Source organism: Danio rerio, chromosome 8 (assembly GCF_052040795.2).
Source record: "Danio rerio strain M-AB ecotype USA chromosome 8, GRCz13ab, whole genome shotgun sequence".
NCBI classification, from domain to species: Eukaryota; Metazoa; Chordata; class Actinopteri; order Cypriniformes; family Danionidae; genus Danio; species Danio rerio.
This window is the reverse complement of record NC_141028.1, coordinates 24,575,802-24,598,329: the sequence shown is the minus strand read 5'-3', so window position 1 is coordinate 24,598,329 and position 22,528 is coordinate 24,575,802. Positions and strand designations below refer to the sequence as shown.

The 22,528-nt window shown below is 37.7% G+C and overlaps 2 protein-coding genes across 5 annotated transcripts in view; one reads left to right on the top strand and one right to left on the bottom strand.

The window, feature by feature from the left end:
- The window catches only part of pdzd4 (PDZ domain containing 4), a 34,806-nt gene extending 27,446 nt beyond the window's left edge, over positions 1 to 7,360 (bottom strand). Inside the window, exon 1 of the mRNA XM_087264638.1 lies at positions 5,795 to 7,360. Within this exon, the coding sequence (XP_087120764.1) occupies positions 5,795 to 5,854 (60 nt within the window). The 5' untranslated portion in view covers positions 5,855 to 7,360. The remainder of the gene's footprint in view (positions 1 to 5,794) is intronic.
- Positions 1 to 21,557, top strand: part of iqsec2a (IQ motif and Sec7 domain ArfGEF 2a) — a 171,058-nt gene extending 149,501 nt beyond the window's left edge. For 2 of the 4 annotated variants that reach the window (XM_087264627.1, XM_087264631.1), the window contains exons 14-17: positions 14,010 to 14,113; positions 15,755 to 15,876; positions 20,775 to 20,839; positions 21,321 to 21,557. In XM_087264627.1, coding sequence (XP_087120753.1) covers positions 14,010 to 14,113; positions 15,755 to 15,876; positions 20,775 to 20,814 — 266 coding nt within the window. In that variant the 3' untranslated portion in view covers positions 20,815 to 20,839; positions 21,321 to 21,557. The remainder of the gene's footprint in view (positions 1 to 14,009; positions 14,114 to 15,754; positions 15,877 to 20,774; positions 20,840 to 21,320) is intronic. The other 2 variants (XM_087264626.1, XM_087264629.1) reach the window with 1 other exon arrangement.
- The last annotated feature ends 971 nt before the right edge of the window (positions 21,558 to 22,528 follow it).

The following is a 22,528-nucleotide window of genomic DNA, read 5'->3' as shown; positions in this document are numbered from 1 at the left end:
CAAATAGAGGGATACAAAGTTAGCGTTAGCTCTACTATAAAAGCTCTGGGTGTCATATTAGACAGCAATTTAACTTTTGATAACCATATCTCCCATGTCACAAAAACTGCCTTATTTCATCTGAGAAATTTTGCTAAGTTACGAAGCATGCTATCCATCTCAGATGCATAAAAGCTAGTCCATGCTTTTATGACTTCTAGGCTGGATTACTCTAATGCCCTGTTTGCTGGCTACCCAGCATCCTCTATTAACAAACTTTAGCTAGTACAAAATGCAGCTGCCAGAGTACTTACTAGGTCTAGAAAATATGATCATATCACCCCGATTTTATCCTCCTTACACTGGCTTCCTGTTAAGTTTCATATTAAATTTTAAATTATTGCTTCTTACCTATAAAGCCTTAAATAATCTATCTCCTGTTTATCTAACCAACCTCCTGTCTCGCTACAATCCAACTCACTCTTTAAGATCTCTAAACTCAAGGCTTCTGGTATTACCTAGAACAGCAAAGTCAAGTAAAGGAGGTCAAGCCTTCTCATTTATGGCTCCTAAACTCTGGAATAGTCTTTCTGATAATAGTCTCAGACACACACTCTCAAATCTAAATTAAATTAAAGACTTATCTTTTTAGTAAAGCACACAATCAATTCATCACTTAGCAGTATGATACATGAATGTGCCCCATGCAGGTTTTTGCATCTCGTTTATATACACTATGAACAGCAGCTACGCTAATTATTCTCTTTATTCTATATTTCCACCTGGAGATACTCATCCCGAGGTCTCGCTGACATCCAGCTTCTCTAGCCTCCGGTACCTAAACTGCAGCTCTGCACAATAATTTTTGGCCATAGGAGAAATAGTTATGCCCAACTGAACCTGGTTTCTCTCTGTTTTTTAATTCTTCACTTTCGCCAATTGGAGAAGTTTTTTCCTCACCGCTGTCACCACTATTTTGAATGGTTCGGGACCTGTGGAGCTGTGCATCGATGGATTTGCTCTTCAGTGTTTGGACTCTCAGTATTGAACATTACACCACACTGAACTGAGCTAAACTGAACTAAAACTCCAAAAACTGAACTGACACTTTCAATTTACTATAATCCTCTATGTGAAGCTGCTTTGACACAATCTACATTGTAAAATTGCTATAGAAATAAAGGTGAATTGAATTGAACAGATTTTTTTGTAGGTCTTGGCATGGTTGATGAGTATGCCAATTTTTGAATGTGTCCGTAAAACGTAGCTTTTGCGAGCACTTTGTTGATTGTTTATGGGTGGCGCTGTCAAGCTATTTTGCCAAACCCACTTCTGAAGCCCATATCAAAGGTAAATTTTCGCCACTTCTGGTGTGTGTGCAAAACTTTGTTTTTAAGCATGTTTATACCCTTAAAATTTTAATTCGTTGCAGAACGGAATAAGAAGAGGAAGAAACGGAGCAATTCCTATAGGGCCTATGCACCACCAGTGCTCGATTCTAATGATACGTAAACAGGGTGCCCATAGGTAGTTAATTAATAAATTGTCCTAAATGTTTCCTGATTTAAACCTTCAAAGAGTATCTAATTGTCTTTAACTTAATGCGTTCTTAGTTTCATTCGTTTTTAGTCGCATTGCCACAAAAATCCCAGGGCTCTCATGGCAAGTGTGCCTTCCAGTTGGGCTGCCAAAAATAAGAGAGAAAAAAAGGCTAAAAATATAAGCCCAAAAAACTTCTACCCCTCACTTCATCTGCACCTAGATTTCACTCGCTCTCTACAGTATTGTGGTGCTAATAAGGCAGTGGTGTGGAAACACTTCAGAGTTTCTCACTGAGCAAAAACAGCAGAGTAAAAACAAGCTGTGAGTGAGACACACACATGTTAAGATGCACAACTGCAGCATGATTGCAGATGTGACATTTATTTAATACAAATAATATTTCACAACATATAATGGTCACAACAGTATTGCTGAACATCTTAAAGCAAACGTGTTTTGTTGATGGATGTATCTACAGATTTGAACAAATCGGCAGTCATTTTTCAATGGCTTATTGTTTCACTTCATTCATGAATGAATCTGCTGCTTTTACTAATCAGTTGAACTATTGATTCAGTCACAGTGACTTGCCCCCCTTTTTTCCTAGTTCATTTTAGGTAATCAAAACCTGAATATTTAGTCATTCCTAGGATATTGTCTACTAATATGGTATGGTATATGAGGAATAATGTATATAGTTAAAATATTTTATCTCCTATAAACACCCTAGTAACGAAAAGCATCCACGTAGCAACACCCCAGTACACCTGATCATCTTGGCAGTGAGCTGTGCATGGACCTGCATGTTCATCTGAAAACATTTAAATCTAGATAATATTTGCATATTTATGAGCGTGACCTTGCAAAAACATGAAATAGTTTTGTTTGTGCAAGTGTCACAGATACTTACCAATTTGAACTTAAATTCAAGGTGACATTACACTCCAGCCATTTCCATTGTCATCTTTAAGCCATGTGTTCAGCTGCGTGCCATGTCTTTTTTTTATTTCGCATAGTCAAAGGATCAGCTCTGCTCTGACACTCTTGTACTCAGCTACTGAATTCAATAAACCATCATTTTAACATTCCTTCCTCGTCTCCGCTCTCAGCGCCACAGATATTTTACACACCTGATAGGTTTTATTATTAGCGGATCTGCCCTTCTCTCATCCTGCTCTACTTTCCAGCAGTATAAATATCCCATAGCTATCAATCATAGTCACATGACCTGTCATGCACTTGGAAAAGTGACAGAATGGAATCCAAACTTTAACACCTCACCATTAGAAGGGGTTTAAAACGCACAACAATTTCCCCCCCTTTCTCAGCTTATTAGAAAATCTCAGCACCATGTCAGAGGATGCTGAGTAGGACGTCTTTGTGCTGTTTAGGGAATTGTGGTTTTCAACACAGGATTAATTCGTTAAATTGTTTGCTGAAAGCACCACCTTTACTTAAAAGCCCCTTGATACATCTTAAGGCTGTTCTGTTACGATAAAGAGTTTACTGGCAGATCTGCAATCCTCGTAAGGTCAACATGTTTAATCCCTGATGGTGTATGAGGCAGCAGATTGAGTTTTTTATTGGTGCCAAGTTAAACATTTTTTTTTCCAGTTTAAAGAAGAACAGGACGCTCATGCATACGTGAACCCTTTCAGTCTTTCAGGTGTACATATAATTGAATGACGAATGGACATTGAATCTTAATTGTACTCAAGGTTGTCAAAATATGAGCCCAGTTTCAAATTGCCCATCCATAAGAGCTGGCAGAATTTTCTTTCTTACATTTAATCATGTACACTAGATCTCTTTATGCAATTTTCAGCATAAAGTGGAAACTCTTTTGAGAAAAGTAAAAGCTGTTATAGCAGCAAAAGGAGGACCAGTTAAGAACCTGTTATTGCACATGGTCATACAATTTATGTGTTTTTAAGTGTTTATTAAAGGGTTAGTATGCCTAAAAATTAAAATTTGGTTTTCTTTTTCTTATCAGCTTCTTTTTCTGTTGAGCACAAAAGAAGATATTTTGAGGAATGTTTTAACCAATAGCAACTGACTTCCATAGTGTTTTTTCTTCATAAAGGTCGTAAGGCTCATAAAGGTTTTGAACAACATGAGGGTGAGCAAGTGATGGCAAGAATGTAACAAAGCTGTAGGTGATCTCGGGTGCCATTTACACTAATGTGTTTTCATTTTAATGTGCAGAGGTTTTGCTACAGTTACAACTGCCGTCCACACTACTCGAGCATGTTTGCAACCCAGGCTCATTCTGATTTGGTACCTCATATATATTTCTGGAGAGAGCAAAATACGTCACAGGTGGTATGTTTTTTGCAGTTTTTGTTTTCGCTATTCTGGCAGATGCCTCTGTGTACGCTTTTTTTGATCTCAAATTTCTCTCTCGAGTGCCATTCCAGCCTGCTGTTCTCACATAAATCCACCAGAGGCTGTTGTCGACTGACTGTCTACTGACCGAATGACTGACTGATCGAATGACCCACCCTCTATCCTCCCTAACCCCAACCAATAGTGTTTTAAAAATTAAATTAGATTAAATTAAATTAATAATTAAAATTAAATTAGATTAAATTAAATTAATAAGCTTTTTAAAAAAATAAATCTTCAGAATCATTACTCTAGTCTTCAGTGTCAATGATTTGTTTATATTTTTTGTGGAAACAGTGAAACGGTATATATACAGTTGAAGTCAGAATTAATAGGTTAATTAGGTTAACTTGGCAGGTTAGGGTAATTAGGCAAGTCATTGTAAAACGATGGTTTGTTCTGTAGACTATCAAAAAATATATAGCTTAAAGGGGCTAATAATATTGACCTTAGAATGTTTAAAAAAAATTTAAAGCTGCTTTTATTCTAGCCGAAATAAAACAAATGAGACTTTCTCCAGAAGACAAAATATTATCAGACATACTGTGAAAATTTCCTTGCTCTGTTAAACATTATTTGGGAAAAAATTTAAAAAAGGAAAAAAAAATTCAAAGGGGGCTAACAATTTTGACTTCAACTTTATACGTATATATAGAGAGAGAGAGAGAGAGAGTACAAACGAAAGCTGCTGCCCTCTAGCTGTATTATTTTTCCATTATCGTTTCTTCTCGGCTTAGTCCCTTTATCAATCCGGGGTCTCCACAGCGGAATGAACCACCAATTTATCCAGGAGGTTTTTACGCAGCGGATGCCCTTCCAGCCGCAACCCATCTCTAGGAAACATCCACACACACTCATACACTACGAACAATTTAGCTTACCCAACTCTCCTGTACCGCATGTCTTCGCACTGTGGGGGTAACCGGAGCACCCAGAGAAAATCCACGCGAACGCAGGGAGAACATGCAAACTCCATACAAAAATGCCAACTGAGCCAGCCGAGGCTCGAACTAGTGACCTTCTTGCTGTGAGGCGACAGCACTACCTACTGCGCCACTGCGACGCATCTCTTGTCATGTAAAATGCTATTTATGCAAGCTCATCTAATAATATTAGTTTAAAATGTCAGAAAAGGCCTGCCTGTAGATCTGGTTAAAGTTTTTGTCATCTCTCGTCTTCTCGTGATCTAGTTAAGTGGTTTCCAATGTGGGGGTCGCGGAACAACGAGAGGGAGTTGCTTGGTGATTTTCAAAAATCGAATACATTTTAATAAACTATACCATTTACTATATTTTATCCATAACCTACAGAATATAAAAATGGTTACACTAAAATACAACATGCAAATAAAAAGCCATCAGTTTAAAAAAAAATTGTGACTCCTGAGGTTTTTTTACATTAGATTATCCCCACAGCAAGCATGTCATTTGCAACAGATTGATTTTACGGCACCAGCCTAAACTTTTTGACACCTTTATGGCAATCAAATACACAAAAAATAAACACAGGTGGTCTCCAAAATTAACCCTCTGTAAAAATTGTGCCGATCAGTCTCATTAGGTGAGGTTAATATTAAATTAAACAACATTTGTGTGTGTGTGTGTGTGTGTGAGCCATTGAATTCAACATTTGTATGTTTATAACCACATCTGAAAATAGTGGGGGTTCTGAGTCACTGGCATTGTTGTTTTGGGGGTCGTGGGCTAAAAAAATTGTGTGAACCCCGATGTCTTTTCTGTTACTTTTAGTGAGTTTAATGCATCTTTGGCTAATAAAAAGTATTCATTTCTGTCATTAAAAAATAATTTGAATAGCAGTGACTATCATTAGCATTATGAAGCGTTTCAGTTTGCCACTACAGTTTAAGTAGTTATGTTTGAATTCTCACCTGAAACATGATCCGGTACTGCTCCTCCGGCCTGTTCACCACACACATGTTGCAGCCCATCCTGACTATAGTTTTCTGAGAGGGTTCGTTCGATTCCTCGATGCTCTCCGCTTCCTGATTCTCCGACGTAGGTGTCGATCCCTGCTGTCCAATTACAGTAATCCCTGCCTGAGATCAGAGGTTAAGACTCTGCACTCCATGAAAGGGCTTTTGATGTTCTTTTCTTTGTCAGCTTCCCTCATTCAGGCTCCGGCTGCTGTTCTAATTGAGGTCCAACCCGGGATACGGGATCAGAGACGCTGCGGCATCCAGCCGTGACAAAGTCAAGGTTTGATCGCTGATGAGCTAAGCTTCTGATGTCTGTGTGTTAAATTCACACCCAATGAAGCTAGTTCAGGGTACCGGCTTGGAAACTTCTGAATTAGGATGACGTAAATGGGATAACATTACATTAGACACATAGTATTTCATATCCTCAAAGTCTCGAAACGAGCAGCGAGCCCCTTTACAATGTGACAGGATTAAATTTGCAGATATCTGAACAGTATAATCAAAGCGAAGATCTGCTCAATGTAAACTCCCTGGTGCCTCCGCTGAAGTTCGTAGACGGAGACATGAATTATTAAATAAAAGATGCAATAAACAAATGTTTACTTCCCGCCACTCCGTATTCCCCCGAGAGAGCTCTTCCTTCGCACTCTGCTTCTATTATTAGAGAGCCCGTTCACTTCATTTACATACAACAACATGTCATGCTATTTGAAGCGCTTTCAAACGTGTTGCAGTATTGACTTGTTGAATATTTCCATCCCCTGCAATAAAGCATTCTCGCAATTACAATGCGGATGCCTTTAGCCATCCATTAGCCTTCACTATAGCATGCCTAATTTCACATTCCTCCTCCACGCTGTGCTGTATTTGACACCTCTATGTATTTATCTATGACTGTGTCATCATCTCTATAAAGTGGGGATGTAATCCCACCTCTCATTTGTGCTCACTTTGCAGATAAGAGTCTGTCGCTCACAGATCACATCAAACCTGCCCTCTTCCTTTCTTTCTGGATTTCCAGCTGTGTGTTCATGGCAGAGAATGAATAAGCAAGTGCACCTGTCAGATCCTGTCAGAAACAGCCTCTCTCTCCCTCAACAGACTTCCTTCTCCAAATCCGTCTAGAAGGACAGAATGACGGAAGGATGATTGAGTCTGGAAGTATCTGATCTTCAGCAGGGGATGAACTAGATGCTGGTTCTGCCTCAGGATAAAAAAGTGCATATTAGTCCACTGCCCTGTTTCTGCTCCTCGTGCCTGGAGATTTGGGATGTAATCCAGCTTGCTTGAGCGTTTGAAGATGAATGAACCGGTGCCGTACGTCTCCAAAAAAAAAGAGTCATTCAGTGATATGGTGAATCTAAAAATCCGTTTGCAAATGACTGAAGGCTGTTCTGGATCACCGCCAGCCCAGCGTGTGTACATGTGCGTCTGCAATGAGAGGAAAAGCTGCTGGCTTGGAGGAAGCGTAAGGATCGGCACCACTGCACAAGCTGGAGCCCATTACAGCTTTACAGCAGACCCCTCCTCTTTCTGCTATACCAGCCAATATTCACCAGCCAGCTCTCATCTCTCTCTCTCTCTCTCTCTCTCCCTCAGCCCCTCTCTCTCTTTTGCACTTATAGGTGATCGCTTCACCCTCCCACCTAGCTTTCCTGCTTCCCTCATATCTTATTTCCCAGATTCTCTCTCTCTCTTTCTCTCTGTCACCTGTACTGGAGCAGCTCTGCACTCGGGGTCTTTGTTGCCTGGTGTGAAAGGAACTGAAGATGTTGTCGGTCTTTGGCTGTCGGCACACAAACAGAATTTATGACCATGTAGTCCAGGAGCTTTGAGCTTGACACATTCGTGGTCATTCAGATTTTTTTTTTTAGTTTGTTTGTTGTTTTTTGCCTGAAATCTTGCAACAGTGTTGCAGAAAATGCTTGCAATAAGGCTGCAGGATGTGCTCCACAATTACAATATTCACAATGTAGTGACCTATTGTTAATTATAGAAAACACAAATCTGATGTACTTTTGCTTAAGGTTTTAGTCATATATAAATATATTATTCAAATGAAATTGCTATTTGTAATGTTGCAGGTGTTCTCAGTCAAATGTTTTAATTACCATTTTATTTATGAATAATTTGATAATAAGTTCAGATAATAAGTTCAGTGTACAGACGCACTGTTTTATTCTGCATTGGAAAGCAGAAAGCATTATACATTGAGGTAATGTTACATTCTAAATACTGCTGAATGCTCTTTACCCACCCAGTTACTGAAAACAATAGATTTTGAATGACACCTTTAGCAATTGCTGAATTTATTTATTGTATATATTTTATTCCATTAGAACATAAAGTCAATTGCACATAAACAGTATAAAAATTTTATATTTTATTTTATTTTCCACCAGATAACAGATCCTAGCGAATAAGCAAGAAATTAATATTTTATTTTATTATGTTTTATTTTCCTCTGAGAAGACAGACCCTGACATGCTTATGTACAAATGTATTTTCAATTCAATTCAGCTTTATTTGTTTAGCGCTTTTACAATGTAGATTGTGTCAAAGCAGCTTCACATAAATGGTCATAGTAACTGGATCAGGGTAGTTCAGTTTTTAGTGTTTAAGTTCAGTTCAGTTTAGCTCAGTTCAGTGTGGTTTGAAATCATTACTGAGAGTCCAAACAATGAAGAGCAAATTCATCGATGCGTAGCTTTACATGCGTAGCCAGTGGCTTGAATGGTTCAGGATATATATTAAGGTTTTAAATATATATTTTTGAAATGATATCTGAACCCTTTTCAGTCGCTGCTGCAGTATTCACAGTTGTTTACTGTATTGTATATTTTACATGTTTGGAACACTGTGTTGACCAATCAGCTTTTAAGACTAGAGTTTTTCATTGTATACAATAATTTAAAGTAAGTGCAGCACAGTGGCGCAGTGGGTAGTGATGTCGCCTCACAACAAGACGGTGGTCGCTGGTTTAAGTTTCGGCTCAGTCAGTTGGTGTCTCTGTGTGGAGTTTGCATGTTCTTCCTATGCAATGTACACGTGGGTTTCCTACGGGTGCTCTGGTTTTCCTCACAAAACCAAACACATGTGCTATTGGTGAATTGGGGACGCTAAATTGTCCGTAGTGTATGTGTGTGAATGAGAGGGTATGGATGTTTCCTAGTGATGGGTTGCTGCTGGAAAGGCACCCGCTGTGTAGAAGATTGGCTGTGTTGGCGGTTCATTTCGCTGTGGCAAACCCAGATTAATAAAGGGACTAAGCCGAAAAGAAAATAATTGAATGAATGAATATTGCAGGTGTTCTCAGTCAAATGTTTTAATTAACATTTTATTTATGAATACATTAATAATACAAGAAAAATTCTTCAATAAAATGTGTATAGTCACATAAGCCCAATTATTACTGTTTTTTTCTGTACAGGAAAGTAGAAAGCGTTATATATTGAGCTTATTTTAAAATCTAAATACTAAAAATGTTGATTTTGAGTGACACCAAATTGGTGATTTTTATTTATTATATAATTTTTATAATATAATACAAATAATATAAGTAATAAAATAAATAATAAAAAAAAATATTAATATTCTAGATCAGAATACAAAGCCCATTGCATGTTTACAGTATCAAAATATTATGTTATTTTATTTTCCACCAGATAAAATAGACCCTGCAGAATAAGCAATAAATTAATGTTTTTATTTATTTTTAAATTGTTTTAATCATTTTTTTAAATTAAATTTTTTAGTTTATTTTTGAATGCAAACCCTGAAATATATGCTGATACAAATTTATTTTATTTTACATTTATATATTTTAAAATTAAATCAGAACCTTTTTTCAGTGCCTGCTGCAGTATTCATTATTTACAGTATTCACAGTTATTTACTGAATTGAATATTTTTATCCCTTTGGAACAATGTTGTCCAACCAGCTTTTAAGACTAGAGTTTTTCATGGGTCTCAAACTCAATTCCTGGAGAGCTGCAGCTTTGCACAGTTTTGCTCCGACCATAATCAAACACAGCTGATCCTAAAAATCAAGATGTTCAAGACTACGGCAGTTTCTCAGTTCCAGGAACGCAGAGAAGAAAAATCTCGAGAGACCACGAGAATAGTGAGATCTATTAGAGAGATAGAATCCTGTGAGAAATGAGATGCTGCATTCTTCCTGATAGTCACATGACCTTCACACATTTATAACTCAAAATTATTTAAACATTACAGCATTCATGCAATGATGTATTGTTTTTTCCCTTCTAAGTATATACAGTTGAATTATTAGCCCCCCTGAATTATTAGCACCCCGTTTTTTTCCCCCCAATTTCTGTTTAATGGAGGGAAGATTGTTTCAGCACATTTCTAAGTAAAATAGTTTTTAAAACTTATTTGTAATAATTGATTTATTTCATCTTTGCCATGATGACAGTAATTATTTTGTGTGTGTGTGTGTGTGTGTGTTTATGCCTTTTCATGGTAACGTTAACTTTCACCGTCTAATTTAGGGAAACTCCTGAGATAAATAAGTTATATTTCTGAACAAATCTGCAGAGCTGTGGCCCTCCAGGAATGATTTTAAGACCAATGCTTTAAAGTAAGCCGTGAACAACCTATATTTAACAAGCACCAGGTGAAATGATGTACCTCCCAGTGCTTGATGCCTAAAAGGAGTCATTATTGACCCGTAGCTGTGCTGAGCAGCGCTGATGGATTCTGGGTAATCCGTGATGGGTAGGTTATTGGGTGTGATGAGGTACCAGTGCGTACTGCTGATAGCCTGTTATCTCACGCAGTCCCGACTCCTCGCTGCACCAGGAGTAGTCATGCAGAACCAGAGCTGCCTTTTAAAAGAGTTTATTTGATTTTGCGAGGTACTGATTTATTTAGAGAACAGGGATTACCACACTAAATCAATATAAAACAGCCTACAAAACCCTTCTGTTGTGTTCCTGTGCTTTAGTCTCGCTGTTCATCTATCTCTATCTCTCTCTTTCCCTCTCTCGCTCTATATTATTTATTGCAGGCTCTGGCTCATAATGATGAAATTTTGCATTGCGTATTGCATTCCGCTGTGTGAGGATGTGAAAATATTATGTATATATGTATATGTATAAGCACTCCCTGACTTACATCTTGTAGCAATGAGTTGGACCCTCTTTTGCATTTAGAGCAGCATGAGTTCTTTGTGTCCTAGATTTAAGAAGGCTCTGGAAACATTTCAGAGATTTTGCTTCGTATTGACATGATAGAATCACCCAGTTGCTGCAGACTTGTTTGCTGCACATCCATTATGTGAATCTTTAAATTCACCCCAAAGGTGCTTTATATTGGATTGGTTTCTGGTGAGTGTGGAGGCCATTTTGAGTATAGTGAATTTTTCACCATGTCCAAGAAAGATTTGGGATGTGTTTTTTATTTTGCTGGAAGCATAGCAACCTCACGATAGTCACTGCAGAGCAACAATTGGAAATAATGGGACCAAAGTGTGCCAGGAAAATGCTCGCCACACTATTACACCACCAGCAGCTTGAATAGTTGACAAACGTTATGAGGGACCCATGTTTTCATGTTGTGTGCACTAAATTCTAACCCTGACATCTCAAAGTTGCAGCAGAAATTGAGAGTCTTCAGACCAGACAATCTTTCCGCAATCTTCTATAGTCCAATTGTGTTGAGCCAGTGTGAACTGTAGCCTCAGGCACACTTGAAAACGCTTCTGTGTTTCAAAAAAATGATCTCCATCCAAGCTGTATAGCCTAAAAGCATGATGCTTGACCATTCCTGCTTGGGTATGCACATATTTTGCCAGAATTTGTAATTGGAGTCTACTACTTGCGCAGTGGTCCTATGAGAGGGGCTTAATGAATCAGGAAATTATACCCAATAGTAAAAAAGCAGTCAGAGACCGTAAAAAGCTGTCCATCCATTTTCCATCCAAGTTGTGCTTCGGTCAGTCTATACTGAAACAGAACACCAGTGTTTCCAAATGACAACAGATAAACAGCACCTCAGCTCCTCTGCTGCTGTTGCTCATCTTTTTGGAACGTTTTTATGCGTTGTGTGTTCAGAGATGCTCTTCTGCAGTGGTTATTTAAGTTAATGTTGTGTGTCTGTATGCTCAAACTAGTCTGGCAGTTCTCCTCTTTCCTCTGGCATCAAAAAGGCATTTTGGACCACAGAACTGCTGCTCACTGTTTTCTTTTTTTTCTGTAAACTTTGGAGTTGGTTAAGTGTGAAAATCGAAGTAGACCAACAGTTTCTGAAATACTCACACCAGGGGTGATTGCCAGGCTTGTGCTCAAATCAAATTTGACCTTAAGGATCCTATTTTACTTTATACATGGAAGTGCAACATGGAATGGAATTTAAAGTAGCTAAAATAAGTCCTTTGAACATAAATTTTAATAATATATACACCACCTGACAAGGCTTGTCGCCTATCCAGGTTTTCGGTACAGCAAATAATAACTTGACTTCTAGTTGATCATTTGGTATCAGAAGTGGCATATATGAAAGGCAAAGGCCTCTAGATTACACTTATTTTACCAAAATAAAATATGATCATGCCTTGATTTTTTATGATTTAATTAGGACAGTAAGGTCTGACTTATAAAGTCATCTGGAATGGCAAAGAAAGTGTTATTGCAGGACTCCCAGAGTTCATCAAGATTCTTTAGATCAGGGGTCTCAAACTCAATTTACCTGGGGGCCGCAGGAGGCAAAGTCTGGGTGAGGCTGGGCCGCATAAGGGATTTCACAAAAAAAAGTCCTCAAATGTCATTATTAACAGTTTTAATTATTTCTTCTGAACATGAAGTGTCCTGAACATTAATAGAACATTGAGTGAAGATTATGAACAGTTCTTCTGAACATGGCATCTTTTGCCTACTTCTTGCTGCCAGAGACTTGACAGCGCTTCTTCTCACAAATCTGAACCACATTTGGCTTTAGAGCGGAAGCAGTTGAGACCCTCAGTATGGCTTGAAGATGATCATCATTAAGTCTAGACCTGTACTTTGACTTATTGAAGTCCTAGGGAAAAAAGTGGGGGAACTCACTCAAAACTTCCATTCCCTCACCTAAAAAAAGGCGTATATATGTATAAATAAAACACCCCCACCCCACTCCAGTCACATCAGTCTGTACCAATCTGTATCTACCTATAATATCAATATATATAAGATGCAGGGCAGGCACGTGCACACATAGGGCTCAACCTGTGCAGTGCACATGCCCTTTTTAGTCTTGCATAGAAAGTGCCCTTCCAAAATGATCAAAAGTGCCCCCGCGACGCGACACACCCTCGGTCCCGCCCTTCAGTAGGCGCGCGATAACACCGCTCCTGAGTACGTGCGCGACAACGCAGCTGATCAAAACGCGCGCGACAACGCGCATTGAGTGACAAGCGCGCTGTGTACGGATAGAATCAGCGGAGCGGGGAGCGCTCTCTCTCCCCGCTCCGCTGATTCTGTCAGAGTACAGCGGTCGGCACGGGCCACAAAATATTGCACTGAGGGCCGCGGCCACAGGCCGCGAGTTTGAGACCCCTGCTTTATATTCATCTTCAATGCCTCCTCCTTCATATTACTCCAGACATGCTCAATAATGTTCATGTCTGGTGACTGGGCTGACCATTCTAGGAGCAAGTTGACCTTTGCTTTCAGGAACTTTGATGTGGAGGCTCAAGTATGAGAAGGAGCACTATCCTGCTGAAGAATGCACCCCTTCCTGTGGTTTGTGATGTAATGGGCAGCACAAATGTCTTGATACCTCAGGCTGTTGATGTTGCCATTCACTCTGCAGATCTCTCACATGCCCAAATATTGAATGTAACCCCAAACCATGATTTCTCCTTTACCAAACTTGGCTGATATCTGTGGAAATCTTGGGTTAATGCCGGTTCCATTGGGTCTTTTGCAGTGTTTGTGATGATTAGGATGCAGTTCAACAGATAATTCATCAAAAAATCTACCTTCTTTTCAAATGATCAACTATAAGTCAAGTTTTTATTTGTTTCTCTTACACCTGGGATCGACGACAAGACTTTTGTCTGGTAGTGTATGTATATTCTGTTTTAAATTCAGAATTCTGCATGTGTGCTATTACAGATGTCCCCTTTTCTACATTGTTCCGCTCTGTTTTCCCCTTTTTCTTTTAGACTATGCTTCAATGCCTCAAAGACAACCTGTCCTAAAGACGAGCCGTGATTACCCTTTACTGACTCAGGGGAGAAACGTCAAGTCCATCTCTGAGACTAGACAAGTAGGTGTATTTTAATACACTCTACTGCACACTGATGCACCTTTGACCTGCAACAGAATAAGATGCTGCTGACTGACATTTATCAATTTACATGGAATAAACCAAACATACTGTCATCATTCACATGCAGAGCACCACATGCAAATACAATATGTAATTTTACACAGCTATGGAAAAATTTTTACATGCACTCTAAAAAAACATTATTTATTTAAACCAATGGTTGAGTTAAAAATATTTGGTGCGCTGTTGGATTATTTTCAACCTTTATTGGGTTATTTATTAATAACTCAACCAGTTGATTTAAATATTTGAAGCTTTGTTGAGTTGTTTTTAACCTTTATTGTGTCATTTATTTAATAACTCAACCAGTTAGGTAAAAAATTTAGATTTTCAAAAGTCAACTGATTTAACTGTCACAGAACAGCAATATGCGTGCGTAATGTTGTTTTTGCATTATAACCTTTATTTAAGCTCTAAGACAATAATGTTGTTTTTTTAATCAAATTACCTCTTTGTGTCGTGTTTTTTTGTATTCGTTTTACCACACTCTAAAAAACATTGAGTGAACATTGAAAAAATATTTGGTGCTTTGTTGGGTTGTTTTTAACCTTTATTGGGTTATTTATTAATAACTCAACCAGTTTGGTTAAACATTTTGAATTTCAAGATCAACTGAAACAGAACAGCAGTTTGTTGATATATTTATGTAATTTTGTTATATATAAGGTGTGTCCCAAATCGCAAAATTATGCACTATTTTACACCATTTTGTAGTATAGTGTAAACTTTAATTACCCAGATGATGCACTTGTTCAACAGGTAAAATGAAGTGTGGAGTGTTGGACACTTCACGCTCTCAACGATCAGCCTTACTCAAGTAGCGGAAGGGGTGGAGCTGTCGATTTCACATGTTGCATAAGCAAAATTCTCCCACAAGAGTGATTATACCACCTCTCGATGGTGAATGCGGTTATACTTATGACAGGAATTATTTGATACTTTGGCCATTTATTTTACTTATTTGGCAACCTTCAAAGTCATCAGAGAATCGTAAAAAAAAAACATTAGTGTTCCATTTGGTACGACACTACATACATATACTATGCTGTTGTGTGTAAGTGCATAAGTACATGCATGCATACGTGCATAGTGTACCATTTGCGACGCAGCTATAGTATGACAATCGACTATAAACAATATTTTTATTTAAAATTATGTAGAAAATTATCAGACCTTTCTGGAATTAAACAAATACTAACATTTTTCTCAAACCCCTCCCTAAAACACTCTTTTAGGTTTTTTATTGTAATAAAAAAATTCTTTTGCATTTCTATATTATTATATACTTATTTTTCAAAGTATGAACAAAATTTCAGGCAGAAGAGGTTTTTCTTTACCTTTTCTGACTGTTTTTATGACAGCACTGAAACCAATTTTTTCCAATATACCAATTCAATCAATGCGCATAAAGACCTGAAATAAGGCAAATATCAAAATAAGCAAAAAGCAGGGAGAGAATCGGCAAGATTAGATGAAACAGAGTGACTGAGGTTACTCTACAGTGATTCCAGATGCGGTATGTAATACATTTTCCATTTTCATCCAATAAAGCATGATTTTATTTGACTGCTTGTGCAGATCCTGAAGAGCAGAATATTGAAGGAGGAGGATGGGAGATGCATTCAGAGAAAACCATTGGCCATTATGTATTCCTTCCGTATCCCGACGCCAAGCTCAATCACTCGAACCTGTGACTTACTGTGAGTTCCTTCTGCACCTTGAATAACATGTAATGGGCTGATCTCACAGCATTAGCATGCATTATACTGCATAAAGGGAAAGAGAGAGAGTGTGACTGGAGGGAATGAAAGTGCAACATGAATTTTAACAATATTCTCATTACTTATTTATACCTCCAGGAGGAGAGAGACACATTTCATATCTGTTACTGATGCTTTCTCTTTCTCTCCACTTCTGAAACTTTGCTGTTTGTTTGCTGACCTCCACCTGACCTTCTAGTGTTTTTGTGGTCACCTTCGCTGTATATGAAGCCTCTACACCTCTTCGATCACCACATCATGAATAAAACACATCACCGGTGTGAATCCTCTGGAGAAGAGCCTGCTGTAAACTGCAGAAAAAGGCAATGTGAAAATATGTTGCTTTTGAATTCAATCACTCGTTCGCTCTGATCTGCAGAAGAAGGAGATCTTTTTTTCCCATTTAGCTCAAATATGGAAATACGGCATCATCTCGCAGACCTGAAAGCCTGAAATAAAAGGGAGAAAGGCAGAAGAAAAAAGCAAGATGTTGACAGAGAGGTGTGCGTGTGCCGCGGGGATCCTCCTTAAACGACATGTTACAGGACTTTAGATTGCGAGGGATTTGACAAGCAATTATAGAAGCCAAACAAGACGCTTTCAGAAGAGCAACAGAGAGAATAATACTGTGATGGTACAGCAGTAGTTATTGAAGTATGAGAGATAATGGGAGATAAGAGGTCAGCGTTGGTGGATTTGAAATCAAATTACACACTACAGGAGTGTGGCGTTATGGATTACGCCTTGAGGATGGGAAAGCACCTGTTTCTGTGTCTGTAACAGCTCAGGCAAAAATAAGAATTTTAACATTATCTTGTATTGTTCAGATGTTTCTGTTCTGGTCATTCTTTGGAAATTGATGCTTTTGAGTCACAGAAGGATTATTAATTATTAATTGCTCAGCATGGCGTTCCAATCCCTCAAGACCTTAGTTTATCTTCAGAAAGGATATTACGATATTTTAGATGAAATCCGAGAGCTCTCTCAGTCCTAATAGCAGCAACAGTGAGTCCAGAAAACTAATCAAAAACACTGTCAAAAAAATTCCATCCGTCAATTCAGTGATGTAAACATATGAAGCTCCAAGAACTCTTTTGTCTGCTTGTAAAACATAAAAACGATTTGGTTTGCCTTAAAAACCACTATACATTTCTGGAGAGCACCAAAAATGTCCCAGGAGCTATGTCCCTTCGCAGTTTTTATTTTTGCGGCTCCATCAGAGGCCGTTGTGTACTCTTTTTGAAATCTCAAATTTCTCTCGTAAGTATCATTCGCACCTGCTGTTCTCGATTAAATTCATCAGAACCGGCTGTCGACTGACAGACTGACTGACTGACTGATCGACTGACCGACTGACCGACGCTTTTCCTTCCTTAAACCCAACCGATGGTGTTTTCAAAAGCACCGATTGACCCACCCACCCCCTTCACTTAACCCATCCGACAGTTTTGCAAATAAGCAATCCAGAAAAGAAAAGCCCTCACAGCAGCCTGTTTTATACCTCATTTTCAGTTTTTACCACATTCACATCCTGTTACTTATTTATTTTATTTTTTGCCACTTGTTTTGGTCTTTCCCGCTTTCTGGAACCGTTCTTCGCTAGACCCAAACCCCATTGTTGCGGTCATCTATGCTCCACATCACATGTCCGTCAACGTATGCTGCAACCATACTTGACAATCTAGTAACAGTGGACGTGGTAAGTGGTTAGCTGGTAAGTGCGAAAAGCTATGGTGTCATATCACCCTATAATGTTAATTTTAAAGATAAAATGCAGCCATACCTACTGTACCTCTGGCTACATAATTAGCGATCTCCAGAAATGTTTTAGTGCTACATTTATAGAATGAGCCAATGTTAAAAAAATTCAGTTCAGGAAACATCAGTTTGATATAATGTGAGATGAAATGCTTGAAAAGCTCAATTTGATTCAACTTAATATAAGGCAATATCTTATGTTTTACTATTGAAAATCAAATACTATGGAAGATAATGGTTACCGCTTTTCAATATTTAACATTTTTCAAATTATCTTTTTTGTGTTCAAAAATAACATTTTCATACAATACAACAATAAACATTACAGTGACAGTTTCCATTCTTTCTATTCCCACCCCAAGACCTGAACATCCCAAGGCAGCTTAAAACAATAATTAGGTTCACATACAATAATTAAACAGTTTGGAGTCATGCATGTCGAGATGATGATGGAAAAAGAAATAAGATAAAAATAACTAATACGAATAGCAGGAGAAGGAAAAAATAAAAAATGAATAAAACTTTGCAGGACAAACTCCATTAAAGACAAAAATCACCATGAAGTGGATACAAAGAGATAAGCAGATTATTTAACAGCAGTGTAATTCTTTCAGATTTTTTAAAATATGAAAAAATAGGTTTCTAGTACGTATAAAACCTGTCCACCGAACCCCTTAGTGTGTATTTAATCTTTTCTAGTTTTAGAAAAGACATCACATCTTCAATCCAGGCTGTCACAGATGGGGGTGTGGAGGATTTCCAGCATAACAAGATTCATCTGCAGGCTAATAAAGATGTATAAGCAATAATGCCCCTCTGAGTAGCAGATAAAGTTATGGCCGTGGTGTTATTCAGAGTTACAAATATACCTATGTGACATAACAGAAACATAACTATTTTGTGCTGGACTTGTCTAGCTGAGGATCAATAATGCTAAATAAATCCCCAGCGAGTATCAAATGATGTGTATTGAGCTTGGGAATTAATGATAATAGACTATTTGCAAACTGAACGTCTTTCCAATTGGGAGCATAAATATTGACTAAAACCACTGGGACAGAATAAAGAAACTTGAGATAGTTTTCAGTTTTGGGCGAACTGTTAATTTATCTCTAAAATAAAAGGCTACTGACCACAAAATCTTGAACATGTAGTGTATCTTAAAATGAGATGTTTAATTTCTAAATGTAAATCATGTTTCTATACAGTGCTCATGAAGTTGACATCTCACCCACATCACCTTGTAGTGATGGAGTATACAGTTGTCATACATAAATCCTCGGGGTCTCCTGCAAACCCATGGGAAGTGTTGCTGAGAAAATTCATTAACTCGTTCAAATCTCATGTAAATTCATTAAGCTTCCAGCAATGAGAAAATAGGGAGCCCTGTTGTGAAGAAAATTCCACAGCAGTTTTAATGAAAGCTCAGTCTTTCTGTCTCTCAGAGGGGGAGGAGATTCTCCAGAAAACAGCCTGCGGATAAATCTCACGCCAGCACACTCCGGTTAACATGCAAGAGTTTATCAATTTAAGTTGCAATAAATTTAGCTAGCAAAGCAAAAAGTGAAATAGATTGGATTGCAGATTCAATTCGCAGTTACGCAGCTTAACCGAATTTATAATTAGATTGCCCGCAGCTCAAAATGACTCCAAAACTGAAATTTTTATTGATCCCAAAACAATTCACGGCTCTCGGAAATAAGTGATATAGAGATAAATATGCTCACAATTCATCAGAATTTTTGTGCTGCTCATGTAAATTATATCTTGCTATTTCTCTCACAACTTATTTATATAGTACACTGTATTAATGTGAAGAAATACTGTATGCCTGTATACAGATGTTTTAGCTACATTGTGTTTTTATTTATTTTATTTTAGGATTTAATTAGTCAAATTCATATTTTAAGATTTCATTAGTTGTTGTTAGTTAATTCATTTACTCAACATGGGTTCATTCTGAAAATGTAGCCATATAAAAATTTTCTGGAGGTCGCGAATTATGTACGTATGACTGCATTCCATTTTTAAAACAAACGCCATGGGGCGGTATGATGCTGTTTCTTTTCGCGCTAGAAACTGATGGCTTACCTCTTTATGAATGCCTTTTTTCTGCTGTTATCAGTTTGCCCAGTTAGCTCGCCATGTACATCGCCAGACTTGACACGCAGAGAGGAGTTGACCACAATGACAGGGTTCAAGTCTGGTGAAGAGTGATTCCAGAAAGCAGTTAAAACAAAAACAGAATCCCAATTTGTGGTCAAATCTGAAAATATGGTGAAAATTGTTTTTTTAAAACTGTCAGTTGGGTTTAGGGAAGTCGGTGAGGAGGCCAATCAGGGCTTTTGAAAACACTATTGGTTGGAAGAAGGAGGAGGGTGGGTCAGATGATCAGTCAGTCTACAGCGGCCTCTGGTGGATATACGTGAGAACAGCAGGCTTTGGCACTCGCGAGAGAAATTTGAGATCTGAAAAAGATTTTTTGTTTTGTTTTGAAAAAAAAAAACGCAAAAAAAAACATACCACCCGGGATTTATTTTGCTCCCTCCAAAAGTGTATATTTATATGTATTAATGTAACCCAGGCTCATTCTTAAAACGTACCACTACATACTTTTCTGGAGAGTGGCGAATACGTCCCAGGAGATACGTTTTTTGCAGTTTTTGTTTTCGCGAATCCCCCAGAGGCCGCATTTTGAGTACACAATTTGAGATCTCAAATTTTACTTGCGAGTGCTGTTTGTGCCCGCTGTTCTCGTGCAAATCCACCATAGGCAGCTGTCGACTGACTGACCAATCAACTGACCCACCCTCCTCCTTTCCTAAACCCAACTAACAGTGTTTCAAAAACCACCGATTGACCTGTGCATACCCACTTTCCTAAACCCAACTGACAGTGTTTTGAAAAGCAATTCAGAAAAAGAAAAACCATTGTCTGATTTTTTTACCACGTTTTCATATTTGACCACATTCTAACCCTGTTATTTACTTGTATATTTTATTTTTTGGCTTCTGTTTTTGTCTTACCTGCTCTCTGAATCGAATCCCATCGTCGTGGTCAACTCCTCTCTGTGTCTCAAGTCCACTGGTGTACATAGCGAGGTACTGGAAAAACTGGTAACAACGGAAAAGCTGTCCATATGAAGGTAAGCGCTTCAAAAACGTATATAGAGCTAAGTTTTCATAATGAGCCTATGTTGTCAACATTAGTAAAAAATGTGCATTGTCCTAACACAAATCTACTAAATTAACATAACAAATTTGAGTGGATTGAACATAAAACAATTAACTTGTCCCACAGAAACCTCAAGATTTGTGCTGTTTTAGTTAATTTTAAACTAGTAGTTTCAACAGGCAGCAAAAATCTATTACAAAAAGTTGTTCATTAACTAACAAGCATGATTTTGGATTTTATAATGAATTAGTAAACACTGAACTAAAATTAATGAGGGCTTTACAAGTATTGTTCATTCTCATGTTAATAAATACATTAACTAATGAAACCTATTGTAAAGTGACCATTTTGAAAGGTTTTGTGCAAATGTTCAAAGAATTAATCAATTTTTTCATCTATTTACGTGTTTATTTTGGATGTTTAAACCTGATATCTTGCTGTTTCTCTCATAGACCTGATGCAGTAATGCAAGGCTGTTGTGGAAGCCTTCTGAAGATTTATTTCCGAGAGCGAGGTCAGTCGATGGAGAGCAGGAGGATCTTTAACATGTCACAACCTGCAACAGAGACATCACAGTTTACAGGCTTCTATTCCATTCATCTAGCAGATATGGTCTTAAAGATGACACTTATTGACCACATCTTTCCAGTCTTCATCTGTACAATACAACCACATTGCGTTATTTGAAATATCTGGTACTCTCGTGGTTTTTTTGTCGGGGGGGATGGGATAGAAGCGAGGAGCCTGAAGGTATGTGAAGTGGATGAGATGGAGAGTAGATTGGGGGAGGATGGAGGAGGATGGAGAAGAATGGAGGATAATGGGGGAGGAGGAACGTGGCCAAGCACATGTGTAATTGTGGTTTGTGGCTCAACCTAATATTCTTGAGGGACAGATTGATCCGTAAAGTGTTTCGGCTCCCTGTGGATAATGCTTGGTCCATTTATGCGCAAGTATTAGAAACACTGTTGAAAAAAACCTGTGAGGTTTACAGGAAAATAAACTCTAAGGTGTGGTTGCCAGATAAATTCAGTAAAAATGAAGTAAAAGTTAGACATATTTACAGAACAACATGTGAATTTCGCTATTTAAAAATGATCAATCAGTTTCAAACAATATCAAGGCAATGCTGCAGTTTAAAGGATAGTTCACCCAAATGTAAATTCTGTCATTATTTACTCACTTATCAATCGGTCTAAACCTATTTGTTTTTTCTTCTGTTAAACACAAAAGAAGATATTTTGAAGAATGTTGGAAATTTTAGCCATTGTTTCTTTTTCTATTTTAGAGTTCTATTTCTTAATTTTTTTGGCTATCAACAGTACTAGTTTCCAACATTCATCAATTTTTTTCTTTCTTTTTTAGCAGAATAGATACTCATGAAGTAACTTTAAGGTGAGTATACAGTGAGTACATTTTCACTATTTGAGGAACCAACGTAACTACAAACGGTTTTGCACTTTTTATTTGCCAATAACCACCATATAAACAGAAAGAAAAGCACATTTTGTATTTGATAAAGTAGTTTCACACAAATATTGAATGCAGGCAAATGTTAATTATAGCTTTATAGTAAACAAATGACTCTAAGTTCAGTATTATTTTATATTAACATATAACATTAACAATATAAAACTTGAAATAAATAAATAGGGCATAG